The 14,651-nt window shown below is 43.1% G+C and overlaps 1 protein-coding gene across 7 annotated transcripts in view; it reads left to right on the plus strand.

The window, feature by feature from the left end:
- The window catches only part of By (focal adhesion protein tensin), a 303,833-nt gene that overhangs the window by 106,806 nt on the left and 182,376 nt on the right, over positions 1 to 14,651 (plus strand). For 6 of the 7 annotated variants that reach the window (XM_078177339.1, XM_078177341.1, XM_078177345.1 and 3 more), the window contains exon 3: positions 1,234 to 1,271. In XM_078177339.1, coding sequence (XP_078033465.1) covers positions 1,234 to 1,271 — 38 coding nt within the window. Of the gene's footprint in view, positions 1 to 1,233; positions 1,272 to 13,391; positions 13,531 to 14,651 lie in introns of those variants that run through there. The other variant, XM_078177346.1, reaches the window with a different exon arrangement.

The raw sequence follows: 14,651 nt of genomic DNA on the forward strand, positions 1-14,651 counted from the left end.
GTCTCGTGTGCTGGGATCCCGGTCGGTACCGTAGTGGTGGATGGTAACAACGAAGTTGCCAGCCAGCGGACTGTTCGAACTCCAACGGGAACTACGGAACAGTTTTCTATCGTTCTACCTTCTCCACTGTTCTACTTTCTCTACTGTTCTACCTTCTTCACTGTTCTACCTTCTCCTATATCGTTTGAATAGTCCACTGTTTTTTCTCGTAGAACGTTTATAATAATTCTGATCGAACTGCGGATTTTATACAATTATAGTAAAAATAATTAAATAAAATGGTAAACAGCTAACGCAGCGGAAGAATGAAGCAACTATCCTCAATTTTAACATTTATTAAATAATTTATATATCTTGTATTTGATACAGAGAATTTTTATTTTTTACAAAAATCTGCAGTTTAGCTAGAGCTAATTATATTGAGATAATTGTTATACTTTGAACTCTTGTAACTAGAGACGAAAATTTTTAATATATTTGCGTGATAAGGGTGTGGAAGTAGAGGGATGACTCTTTAAAATGAGCATAGGTAGGATGATGTAACATTTTTTACACAGAGTTACAGAAGTTCAATGTTCGACAATTTTTCGTGCTTGACGTGTTATCTACTGGCGGTGATTTTATCATTTTTGATTGCAATTTTAGTCGTATACCAAAAAGTCACCCCCTGTAGCATAATCGAATAATTTTATTTAGAATTATCTTGTGAACAGAGATTTTTCATTTTAATCACTAGACTACGGATTTATCGAATTTTTGTCAAAAAACGTGTCAACGAGATACATAATTTATTTTTACTTTTTGAAGTTATTTAAAGAATGCAAACATATTTATATAATTACTGTTCCTTAGAATTGATTATTCTGTAATAAAAATCCTCAGTCAATGACTTTGATAAATAAACTCTTAACACTGGAACAACCAAGCTCACAACCACAACCACAACCTTCAACTCTCAAAATATTAATAAAATAATATCGCCAAACTTCATCATCTCAATTTCGCAACTACAGAAATCTCACACACGTTGCACCTATATTTTCTTGCCTAGATCGCGATCAAAACACAAAACACCCCAACAAATCTCGACGCTTTTCAAGAGAATGCAAACCAGTTCGGTTGTTCCAATGTCAACCTGTTAAAGAATTGTTAGCGCTGCGCTAGTTTAGAACTAGTCGTACAAGTATCCGCACGGTTCGCGACCGCTAACAAATCGTTCTTGTTCGTTTGCAGTGTGCAAGTACATCTGCCACAAGACCTGCGAGGACAAGGTAAGCACCGATTCCTCCCCTCACCTCTTTTTTTTTTTTCGCGCGGCGGTCCGGATCCCGCGTCGCCTCTAAACGGATTAGTATCCGCGATCGCGGGACGACGCGTCTTCTCGGAACCTTTGTGTGACAGAGTGGAGAGCACTTCCTCGTACACGAGGAGGCTCTCGCAAGCTAGCCGAGACGACCTCCTCTCTCGTACTTCCTGGTACTCAAACAAATCTCTGCCGTGGCTCGAACACGTGAAACAAAACGTTCCGCGACAAGGCCGGCTGTGTCCCGGTCCTGGACACACGGTCGGGACTGTCCCTTCCACAATGCAACTAAGGTGAACGAGAGATACGCGTTCGAGGAACGGTACCGGAAGCGATCGGTAGCAGTCGCCACGCCAGAGATCGGGGCTAACAGATGCATCTTAATTCGTGCACGCCACCGGTGGCGTGGCCGATGAGATTCCCCGGTTCCTCGAAGCCGACGATATGGCGATGCTCGATGCAAATGTCTCGCCGCTGTGGGACCTGGTTATGGGACCCGCATGAAAATGGTGCTGACATCGGCCTTTCGGAGACCATACAATCAGCACCATCGAGCTTTAAGTTTAGACAGTTTTAACGCGGTTTTTTACTTTTTATTTTTAAACTGGTGAAATTATTTCTCTGTATTTAATGGTTGAATTATATAGCGAATTCGTATTGCAATAACTGGGGACAAGTTTGATGAATTCAGTCTAGGTTATGTGTTGAATTGAACAGTTAGTATTATAACTATAGGCAATAGTATTATTTTTAATATTCTGAAAGTTTATTCTTTGTACAATTTTTATAGATTATAGACAATACACTAGTTTAGGTTTGGTTGAAGTAGGTGTATCTAATAAATAGTATTTTAAAGCAGGGTGCGATATTGTAAGGGTCGTGAAGTCATTTCTGAAGTATACCATGCTATATCATGCTAGTCTAAAGATTACAGAGCCTAAAGACATACTTTATAATAAACGAAGTAATATCTTTTATTTTTAATCTACTCGAATAATTTCCAACAATTACATACATTAATTTAATGGCGTACTTTCTACCAAGAATAATAGCTCACTTTTGGACAAACAATTGAGTAACTTAAAATCATACAATCAATTAATATACACATGCCAAAATATTAAAAATTCAAATAAAATAAAGTTTATAGATAAAGTTGCTATAAATTATCTTGACTCTAAACTATGCCAATAATAACTTAACCAACACACATGTTACCAAACACAAACACCCCTGCTTTATCAAAGAGGACATTAATATAATCTACACCATTATGATACAAAGGTGTAGTACAAAACGTATAAAGCTGTGTATAAAGGCATGCGACTAGAAAATAGTGCACCAAAAGATCCCAACCAAGGTCTAAAACGATGAAGACGATCACCATCTGACGCGGAAAAGGATGCGGTCCGTTGTTTCTGGGACGTTTTATAATTTTGTCGTCTGGCGTAGATCTCGGTCGAGCTGGTTGTGTGAAATGCGGTGTGGGTTCAGTCACCGGGCAGGGCACGAGCCTCTCTTACCTTACCTTCTTCGTATCTCGAGGCACTCGTGTGTCACACCGGCTCCTCGCACACCAACGCGAGAGCAACACATCTTCGGACGCAGCCGTGAGCCGGCCGTAGAGAGACTAGCGGAAGGATGAACGCTGGACGTCGAGGAGAACGTGCCCGAGACAGTGGCAGAGAGATAGATGATGGTACACGGGGTAAGAAAAGAAGAGGGATCGAGCGAGATGGAGACAGAGAGAGCAAGAGAGATAGATGGATAAAGAGAGCATGTGAGAGAGAGAGAGAGAGAGAGAGAGAGAAAGAGAGCAAGATAGATAAATAGAGAGAAAGAGAGAGCAAGAGAGATAGATAGAGAGAAAGACAGAGCAAGTGAAATAAAGATAGAGAGGGCAAGAGAGATAAATAGAGAGAAAGAGAGAGCAAGAGAGATAAGGTAGAGAGAAAGAGAGAGAGGGGGGGGGGGATGAGGGGGGCCAGATAGAACGAGAGAGGAAGAAGAGCACGACTTCCTTCTGTAAGTGCCGGAACGTCGTTTGTTACGATGGTTTTGTGGCACCGCGAACAAAACGGTCGGCCCGATCCCTTTGATACGTCCATTTTCGACCGAGAGAGCCTCCATTACCGCCGCAGGAATCTACCCCGGTGGATCTCTTTCCGCGACACATGCACACACGGTGAAAGCGAAAGAATCCTCTCGGTTGGCGCAGGGCGATTGACATTTAAGAAGTATCCCCCCCCCCCCCCCCTCTTCCTTCCTTTCTTCTTCTGATGCTGATAGTCTCGTCCCGTGCAAGACGTTTGGCTTTCGCTGAACTTGTCATCGATGCCCGGGCAATTAGCGGCGGCCGCTCGTACGAATTGACATTTTGCGACGGCCGTGGAAAAATGCCGGAAGGCATAAAGTTTAATTAGCTAGATTCGACCGATAGATTGCGGCCCCGCGGCGGCATCGATACGCGGGAGATGGCTACTTGAATATCCAGTTCTATGGCTGATTATGGCTGAGCCCGTTTTGTTCTGTCACGATTATGCGCCGGGACTAAAACGAGAACAATCCTAGCCTAATTGGTGATTCGCCAAACCGTTTCCTGATATTAATGAGGGGAAACGTTGAAACACTGTGACCGTCGTCGAACATACAGCTACCGCAGAAAGTTTCTACGGTTGGGATGGATGAGATTAGGTTTTTCGATAGCTGAGACGGAGCATTGGTGACTATTGTACTCGGTGATATGGGCGTTTAGGTGAAAAATTGGGAGGATAAGTTGGATTTTAAATTATATTAGAAAGCATCGAGAAAGGAATTTTTTAACGTATGGATGTTGGGTTAAATTAAAAAGGGCGATGGGAGAATTTGTAAAATTATGTATGATGAATTATAGTATGTTATGCATCAAAGTTCCATGTACGAAATTATTACGTGAAAGGTTATGTCAAGAGAAATAATTATTCAAAGCTGGGTATACTAAATTATAATGTGAGAAGCAGCGAATTAAAAAATTGTTTACAACTGTGTGCAGTAAATTTGTTGAAAACTATCAATTAAGAAATTATAAAGAAAAATGGCACCAAGAGAAAAAGTTCCAAAAGAAAAATAGTACCAAATGAAATTATTATAAAATACTATTAAACTATTATAAAATTGCATTAAATGAGAAAATTACATAAAAACAAAGTGAAAGAAATAGAAAATAAAAATAGGTACTAAACGAAGGAACTATACAAGAAGACAAAGAATCATTAAAAAAATATTAAACTAAAAAATAGAAAAATAGAAGAAACTAGAAAAAAGCAAGTAATGTCGAATGAAAGTATAGCAAATGAAAGATAAGTATAAAGGATGAGCAAAAGTGTCTAGTTGAGTCAGAGTCGTGTCTCTCCGCCGCGTCAGTGAAACTTTCAAGCTGAAGTGTACAAGAAGCGTCCGACGAATCATTTATCCGGCGGTCATCCGATCTAAGATCGCGGGGGTCGTTAGCAATTCGTGCTTATTAAGTTTACAGGCATCGGCACGAACGTTATTGCCCTTTCGGGGAGGAGGCACAAAGGGGAACACCGGGCCCTTGTCCCCCGCATAAGAATTCCGCGGCGGGTCACGTCCGTTCCGGACGTTTTGAAATTCGAGGCAGCTCGTGGTTCCCTTCCACGGAGTCCGCGGGCGTCTCGAACCTCGTCTTCGCGGTATTGTGGAACATCAGCCTTCGCGTATGATGTAATTCGTCACGGGGCCTCGTGAATACTTGTTTGCTCGTCGCGGTGGTCGCCTTGAACCTCCGCCTGGACCACGCGGCCTTTTCGGAGTTTCGAGTGTACGTTGAAAACGGCTAATTGCGTGAACTATTGGGCAACCGCGTAAACCGGTGTCGCAATTAGGGGGGGAGGGGAAATTTTTGTAGGAGACATTAATTTGTCATGCACAATGTCGCGGCGGGCTTTTAGAAATTAAAAGAACCCGGTCGGAACTCGTTTAGATTCGTATCTTAATAAGTTTCGTCGGAAATACTATGGTAATTCCGAAATACGTATATTTGAGTTTAAATATAAATTTAATCATTTAGGATGCAAATGTCATGATTTAAAATATAAGTTTAATTGTTCACAATTTAAATGTAATAACTTAAAATATAGATTTCATAATTGAAGATATAAATTTTATCATTTGAAATTGTACATTTAATAATTTTAAATTGTACATTTAATAATCTTAAATGTTTTTAATCATTTAAAATATAAATTTAATAATTTAAGGTATAAACTCAATAACATAAAAATAGATTTAATAATTTAGAATATACATTTAATAACATCAAACATAAAATGATTACTACTATATTAATTACTTCTATATTACTGAAATAATTTCAACTATAATCACATTTACATCTCATCTCATACTTAACTCACTCCACACTATACCTAAGTGCTCATTATCACACTGAAATAGAACAAATAAATTAGCATCTCCAACGCTTTGCAAAATATATATCACGTTCTATCAAAGTGTGTTTCTCGCTTCCATAATCGCAAAATACAAGATCTGAACGTAGCAATACGAGCCAGAGAGCGCCAATGCCTCCGCCTGGAATAAGAGACAAGGAAGATACAAAAGCCGGGCGCCATTATTCCGTAGGTCCTGATTACCGATTAGGAAATTTATTCGCTACGACGTTCGAACTCGCAGTGGCGCATCCTGTTCATTATCTCCGGCGGCCGCTGTCCGTACAACGATAGAAATTGTCCAGAAAGTACTGTTATCTGCAGTCCCCCTGTAACATTATAACGCTACTGTATACACGAAGGAGCGATGCATCACGCCACGTATCTCGCCAAGATAAACCGAGGTATGTGTGAGAGAAGGTATTGATATCATCGCTTTCGCTATAACGCCTCGTCTCCAGGAATCGCGGTGGCCGCAGCTGCCGGGAACTGAGAACCGCTGCCACGCGGAGCTAGCTAACGAACGACATCATTCGTCGAATATGGTGAACCAGGTGTTTCCTTGAGATCGAAGGTCGCCGCGTTTCTTTTCACCACTTCCTACCCGGCGAACTTCTGAACCATCCTCACAGGACAATTCGGAATTCTTTTTTTTCATTTTCTAATCTTTTTGTAGCTCGAGTATTTATTCATTGTTAATTTCTTTTCTCCTTTTTAAATTTAGTTTCCAAAATATATTAAAAATTGGGTTCATGTTTTTTAGTTTTTTCTTTTATTCTTTTATTAACTTTTGCGGAATTAGGAGACCCAGCCAACTCTCTCTCTCTCTCTCTCTCTCTCTCTCTCTCTTTCTCTGCCTCTCTCTATGTAGCTAACCAGAGCTGGGACATCGCCAATGATCGGCTTGTTATCGATTCAGAATATTCGCAATAGTTTTAGGAACTCGCTGATACGGATTTCCGGGTACAGTCAAACCTCGATTATCCCGGCCAAGCAGAACGACATAAGCGATTAGATAATGGAACACAGTTGCTCGGTTAAAATGACAGATGCCATCTTTATTGATTTTTATTAGAAATCGTTTCGTAGATCGTTCGCCTCTGAGTCAGCTGATTGCAGGTAAAAGGTACTTAAAAGGCAGTTGATTTTATATCAACCTCTTGTATTATTACTTATAAATAAATGAATTGCCAGATAGAGAATTCGTGATATCATATGACAACCTTCGCTTTAATGTTTAAATATTAATGATACGCAGAATTTCATTTCTTTTTAAGAGCTATGAATAATATAGATATTTAGTAGATTGTGTTTGTTCATTACGAGTCTAATACGGTATTATAGAGTAAAGGGTTATGGGATCGGATAGTCGAGATTCTGAATATTTATTAAAAAAATAAAGAAGACTATTGCCACGATTGTTATGTAAAGGAAAGAGTATTTGAAACGTTGTAGTGGTTGGCAAAACAGAGTTCGCTCCAAATTGTAGCCTAAGGTGATCTCCAACCTTCGACCTCCTTTTAGAACTTCGAATGTCAAAACTTCATGTAACGAGGAGGATTGTTACAGAAGTATAATGAAGAAGATTGCAACCACTGATAGACAGAGTAATGAATAGTTATAGAAGCTACTGTGATTCTTGATAATAGACTGTACTCTAAATAGGCGTGGCCTAGAAGCTCCGAGTGCTAGTTGCAGGAAATTACGATTGCTGACTGATAAATAGAAAATTAACGGTACAATAATTATGTTTATCAAAAATTGATATACACTTACATTTTCGCATCAAAGCATCGTCTAAAAAGTAGAATTTTCTCAGAAAAATTACAATGAAAATTCTTACCGCTGACTAACAAATTCAAAATCATTTACGAAAGATGCAATGATCGTCAGAAATAGATTTTTCCTTAAAGAAAATCGACGCAGACGGACTTCTATACCTTCACCACCTCCAAGAATCCACAGCCAGCAGAATTTCCTCGAGCAATAACAATTTCCTCGGAAAAGCCATCGAGGAGCGTCGGCGTTCGACAAAGCGGGCGACGCGTCCATGGACCGCGTCAGCCAATTACAGCGCCCCGAAGCTCAATTTCGCCGATTGCGATTCGTACGAGGTCCCATCGGCCGGACACCTGAGAATTGCCGGACCAGCGACTAAACACCATTAGCGCTCGCCAAACATCAAAGCGGCAGTTTAGGGGACGCGCCGGTCCGGCCGATTCGTTCCGGATCGAATCGACAGCTTGTTCCCGTATACGCGAGCTCTCCCGTGAAAGCGTCCTTGTTCGCCGGGGCACACGGTCATCTTTGCGGTTAACTGGTAGCCTGGCGGCAGAGAGGGAGGGGCCGGGAACTCTAAGCTGAACGAGCAAGCCCTTTTAGTGGCCTCTTTGAACCGGGATCCGCGGCCGGGGCTTATGCTAGCCGGCCTGGCTCGCCTGCTCGGCACGGCACCGCTCCGCTCGCTGGCAGCCTACGTTCGCGGTGGTGCATCGACCGTCCGCCGTTGTAAACCGCTGGTCACCATCTCGTCCTCGCCAAGTACGAAACCCGCGGCTACCATACCTGGTGGTAGCGCGGTGTGTACCGCCGCCTCGGCCTTCCAAGATTGTAAACAGCCCGGCAAGAACCGGGGAAACCAGACGATGGGTAACGCTGCCTGGTCCACCAGTTCCCTCGGCTCCTTCCTCCTTCGTCCTACCCGTTCATCGCACCCGGCGCACGCTTCTTTATCATACTTTTCTTTCTTCGCCGCGGACCGTCCAGGTGCACCGACGGTATTAATCCACGCCCTTCGACGTTCCTACGCGACCGGTGTTAAGCAGCCCGTCCCCGTCGCTGCGCCGACTAGTCTAAGCCGCTACACCGTTCCCTGTGTCGCTCATTGTTCATGAATTAGGGTTATTATTATGTCGTTGCGCTCGGTCGACGTCCCGACGCGGTTACTGCATTGCGAGGGGATGCTGCGATTATTTAATTTGATTAATCGGAATTTTGATTGGGGCTTGAGGCTAGGATAAAGATAATGGGTAATATTGTTAGCGTTTATTAGGCAATTATTTCTAAAGGTATTAGACTTATAGTAAGTAGGTTGACTTATAGTAATTTTTTAGTGGGAATGTTAAATATCGTAGAAATTATATATAGAAATTCGAGGAATGAGAATTTTACCTAGAAAAAGTAATTTGTATCTAAATTATCGAATGAAACGACAAAGTTTCTTGTGCGAGTGGAATGTCTGATTTAGTCGGCGCGGCCCACTAAATTGTGACTCTTCTATCTAAGGGAAGGAAACACGTTTCCATTTGTTTTATTGCTCCGTTTCTCGTTCACTTTGCTCGCTTAGAAAGCAGAGTCGTCTTCGCAGCTGCGCTAATTTACAACTCGCCCGTATATCTCTTCGCGAGGCGGACGAAAACTCGAGCTGACACGGTGGATCCAGGTTGCTCCGAACCCGGTAAATAACAATGGATTAGAACAGCATCCCTTCCGTGGTTATATATTACGTAGCTAACGAACCGTCATCGCGTTCTACGTCGTCCTCCCTCGGCGACGCGAAAGCATAATTCCTTACGTAATGGCGATAAATCGATGGCGGAAGGATGCGCACGACCGTGTCCTCGTAAATTGCGCCTACTTTCGCGACACCGGCGCGCACCCGATCACGGATGTTATTAGCTATTAGACCAGCCGGAGTCAATGTCACGACACCGCGAGCTTCTTTTACGTTCGTTCACGATTAGCCGGACTCTCTTTCTCTCTCTCTCTCGTCTTACTCCGCCTCGATCCTCGTCGTCGATCCGACCCCCCTTATTCCCTCGATCAATAGCCCCGACCCCGCTCCGAATCCCGTTACAGCCCTCGCACGCGATCCAATCGATTTTCCTTCCGCGATTCGAAAACCCGCGCTGTCTATCGCGAAATCCGTCACTCAACTTTTACCTCGAAAAATGATCGCCGAACTTCGATTTACCAACTTCGAAGGAGTTTTCGATCTTTGGAAGAGGTAAGCGGTTTTATTAGGGTGTTGCATAGTCTGTAAATTGATCAGTGTGTTGTTTTTATAGGATATAATTGTTACAAGACTTCTGTTAGTATTTCTTACGGAACTATTTAATTTTTAGGAATTGGACGGGTTAAGAAATTAACCCTTTGGGGTCGTTTGTCTAGTCTTAGCTGGCAAAGCTATCTATCTATGTTCTTTATATCTAAACTTTAAAGAAGAATGAATTTTTGTTCTATTTTAATTTCGTGTATTGCGTATTACTGTCCGTTTAACAAAAATTTATTTAGACCACCATGACATTTGTTTCATATGACAGCAAAGGGTGAACACTTTACTGACTTGTAGCCTGTGAATTGGTTGTCTTGACAAGCAGTAATTTATTATCTATCATTGGGATAAAAATATTAAATTGTAGTACTGTAAGCTCCAATATTATTATATAATTTCTTAAATATTAGATACCTCTCGCGATTAATAAGATTAATAAAATAAAAGTACAAACTAAAACTTAGCATTGAGTTACTATAGGCTCTGATATTATATATTGTATCTTCCGCCATAAATAATCTGAATAAAATAAAAATAAAATAAATAAAATAGAAGAAATATAGTCCAATACTGATTTTATAAAAATATAAAAATAGCAGATTTAATTACTCTATAGTACTCGAAATGTTTATAGCCGAATGACCGATCGGTTAATATTGCTACAACAAATGGAACATCGAAAGCGAATTTTCAGTCGGCAACTTTGTGCCGTCCTGTATCCGTGCCTCGGGTGCTCCCTTCGTATTTCGCATAACCCTAATCCGCTTACACGTATCTGGCAGCGTCCACGCGATCGCGTGCAGAAATTCCAAATTTCTTTTATTCTCGTTTGCGGTTCTCTTAATCAACTCGGGAGCGGGACACCGGCGCGGTTCGCACCCCTGCCCCCCTCGGCCCCTTCCCGTTTCTCTTATTCATCTCGGTTTCTTAAAGCAACACCGGCAACAATCCCGCATTCATCGCGAACAAGGGTATCAAGGTGGATCACATCGTAGCTGCTGATGGTGCATCAGCTCTCTCGCGCGCGCAGCGTCGCGAACGAAAATAAAGGGGAGAAAGCCAGGATAAAGATGATGTATCAGAAGCAGCGTTCCCCGGCCTCGCTTCACCGCGGAAACAATGGGCACGCCACCAATCTTCGGTCCCACCCCGCCCCTGGACCCATTCCGCTAACCCATCTGACCCGTAACTTAGGCCACCTACCATCATCCTCGTGAATAAAAACACGTGATCGCGTACGCGATCGTTCGAAACGAATATTCACGAAACGAACGAGATAAAGATGTTAACAATATAATGATCTCGATCTTTTGTTTAACGTTCACTGCACTGTGATTTATTCATAAATTCTAAGAACAATTTAGAGAATAAAACAAGGTCGAAGAATATTTTTCAAGAGTCAAAAGACGACGATGGTGATCGTTGTATAATTTAGTTTGAACATTGAGAATATATGATAATTTTCGAATGAATATCTTCTTTGTCACCGAAGGTGTCTCCGTATATTTTTATATCTCATCATTGTGTGGTAATTTTTCTCGATTTTCTTGCTCCGCGTACCGAGAAGAAAAGCGTCTTTTGTAATCCCGATGGTAGCCAAGTTGTAGACAGTTTTAGCAATTTTTCGTGAAGGAATGCGACGCAAGAAGACAATTGCTCTTCGTTTATAAGGACAGACGCAGTTGCTATGAACATTCTCCATGAATCACTCCTGTCCACAGTTCCTGCTAAACGGTTGCTTAAGAGGTTCTTGTTGGATGATGATGATGATGATGATGATGACAGTCCGTGATAAAGTCTTACAACAAAATAGTTCGATCTATCAGCGAACACTTTGTTTTATCACATCGTTGATCTTCGTGCGAATTAAAAATCTGTTGTTAAGGAAGAGTGAAGTTACAATAAATCTTATCGGAAGTTAAATGAGATAAATCGTTTACAGTGTTGTATTTTTGAATTGTTTGCTGTTTTGCATTATAATCGTTGGATGGAGCATTTGGGAAATAAAAATGGTCTGCCTTGGTTGTGTCAAGTAGATTTGTAATAAGAGTTAAATAATTATTGCAGTAGAATTATTGAGTTCCTAACTTATTTCTTAAAATTAATTCAAATTTGTTTGATATATATTGATATATATTCGGTTAATATATTCGAATACGAGTAAGAAAATTAACGATAAATTATTGACAATAGAGGAATACATTGCTACTTCGATTTAAAATAGAAAAGGTTTAGCAAAACTAATTGAGTATTATTTTATAACAATATCAAGATTGGTTTTTTCAAAGAAGTCATTTACATTAATAACTGATCATTTGATACGTCAAAAATAATATAAAATTTTCTTCAAATTTCTTAAAATTTCCAGTCTACTATTATCTACACCATGGTTGTCTATATTATAAAATCCCCTATTCCAACATCAACGAATCAAACACAGTAATCATACCAACTAAAAACTATCAAATCGAGCTACCCAAAAATTTCCATTCAAAATTCCAGCAGCTAGAAAATTGCAATTCCGGTTCCGAAATCGCGCTGTCTGCTACGAGTCCGCAAGCAGCAAGGTTAACAAGCCCCCGTCGTTGCTTCAATCTCGTTCCCCCCGTGGCCGAGGTGTGAATTATATCGCCACCGTAATAAATGCGCGCGCGACAAATAAGGCTCGCTGTCTATACACCTCGAAATAAATAATCGCCGCGGTGGCGGAGGCGTCGCCGATAAATCAGGAAGTGCTCGTATATAATTCTTAGCGTCGTCGTCGTCGGTGTAACAGCGGGTTGTTAAGATTCGACCACAAATTTTCTCCCGGTATGCGTATTTGGTGGGGTGTCTACCTGCGGCGATAGCGATGGGCTCCGTGCACGCGCGATGCGGAGCTCTCCAGTCCGCGAACAGCGCTCCAACGCGAAGGACGTGGAAATGATCGATTCGCCGTCGGTGCTCGATCCATCCGCTCCTCGTCATCGTGGATCTATTACGCGGGAACCGGCATCGATCGACGAAACGACGGAAACCGGGAGCAATCGAATCCATGGGATATCAAAAAATACGGAACACCAGTGATTCGATGGTGATTCGATCGTGATTGGCGATCCTCGAGTGTTCAGACCGGACCGGTGATCGGGACTAAGATCGAGACACCGATGTTGCGACAGTGACCAGTGAAGTTTCAGTGACACAGTGCGAACGGACAGCTCTCCCGACCTAGAAGAGACCGGCGGATTCGGGTGTATCGCGGCGTCCTTGACTGATAAACCCTCGGCGGCGTGGCTGTGGCGGATCGACCGGTCGATAACATTCCTGAAATCGGTGGCCGGCGTGCGGCGGTGTTCCCGGGTGGCGTGAGTGGTCCGGTCGTCGAACCCGAAGACGCTCCGCCGAAATTAGTATCGGTGAGGATCGCGGCGTGACCTTGACCGGCGTTGACCAGCCTAAACGAAAATCGAGAGTGTCGAACAGCGAGAGAAAGAAAGAAAGACAGAGAAGATACATATACAAAGAGAGAGCGATAGAGGAGAGGGCTCTCTGGCAGTTTCCGACGGTGGTACGTGGGTGAAGGACAGGTCGGCGTGTGCAGACGGAGCCGCACCGGGGAGAGTGAGATGCGCCATTTTCGAGAACCGATGCGAGAAGGTGAACGATCCTTGGAGCGTTTCGCCGCAGACCGGTAATGGGATACCAGAGGTGACGGCAAGATGAACGGTCACGGTTCCACCAATGAGGTACTTGCGCCGCGTTCCGTCCACGTTTCTTTTCCTCCTTCCTCGGACCTTTTTTTCCTCCTCTGTTTCTTAGCCGTGTCTCCCGCGCGCGCGCGCGAGCGCTCGCTCGCTCGCGCGGTTTCTTCTTGTTGCGTTCTAAATTCGCCGCGACGCGAACTTAGGGCTTGTACACACCAGTACGACGGATGCTGGGGATCGAATAGACGATGTTTGCATAGTTCACCGGGTTTGACTACCTTGGACCAGATGGCCGGGCTATCTTGGATTTAACGTCATCGTTAGCGCGCCTTCGTTTTCAGACTTTGCTACCATGGCTACCATGGATTAGATTTGCTGAGAACGTGATGCACTTTGTTTCACCTGCGTTGAAATTGGCGATATTTGCCACCTTGACAGTAGGCCTAGTTAGCTCGGTGTTTTCAAATAGCTGCCATAGATCTGACGGACTTAGGCACCACACAGTTGATGGGTTTAACTACCGCGATGCTGATGGGCTCACCTATCACATAGTCGATGGATTTAGTAGCTACCATAGCGTTGATGGATTTAGCCAACTCGGCTTCCTTGATTTAGCCATCTTGCCTCGGCCGACGCGAAATTGTTGATTACCCCAGATCCAGCCACGTCCATTATTAACGTGACTTATGGTTGCTTTCGCGTTTGCACATCGCGCGGGCTGCTTAATATTTGACGGACTCCTTTACCTCTCGCGAACCATGGTTTAGAGGCTCCATCTAGCAGCCCGGTTATCATGGTTTAGCCTCCCATAAGTTTGATGGATCTAGCCGCCTTGATTATCCCTGCTCGTCCGCGCCAAGTTCGATGGATTTAGCTACCCAGTTACACAGTGTGGTTCGGTTACATCGAAATTGTAGAGTTTAGCTGGCTCGGTTGCCTTGCTTTCCCTAACCCGATTACCTTAATTACGCCGAGGTAAATGATTTCGGGCAAAGGCGAGAGGGGCAACCTTTGTCTCGTGTCGCCTGGGTCGACGGCGACGACCCCGGGTCACAAAGGCCTCGATCCACCTAGATCGACGCGCGGTTCATCAGCTCGCGATCGACGCGACGTTCGCCGAACTCCGTTCGTGGCTGACTTTGAACATCGATAACCAAAAGGCA

This window comes from Augochlora pura, chromosome 3, assembly GCF_028453695.1.
Source record: "Augochlora pura isolate Apur16 chromosome 3, APUR_v2.2.1, whole genome shotgun sequence".
In the NCBI taxonomy this organism is placed as follows: Eukaryota; Metazoa; Arthropoda; class Insecta; order Hymenoptera; family Halictidae; genus Augochlora; species Augochlora pura.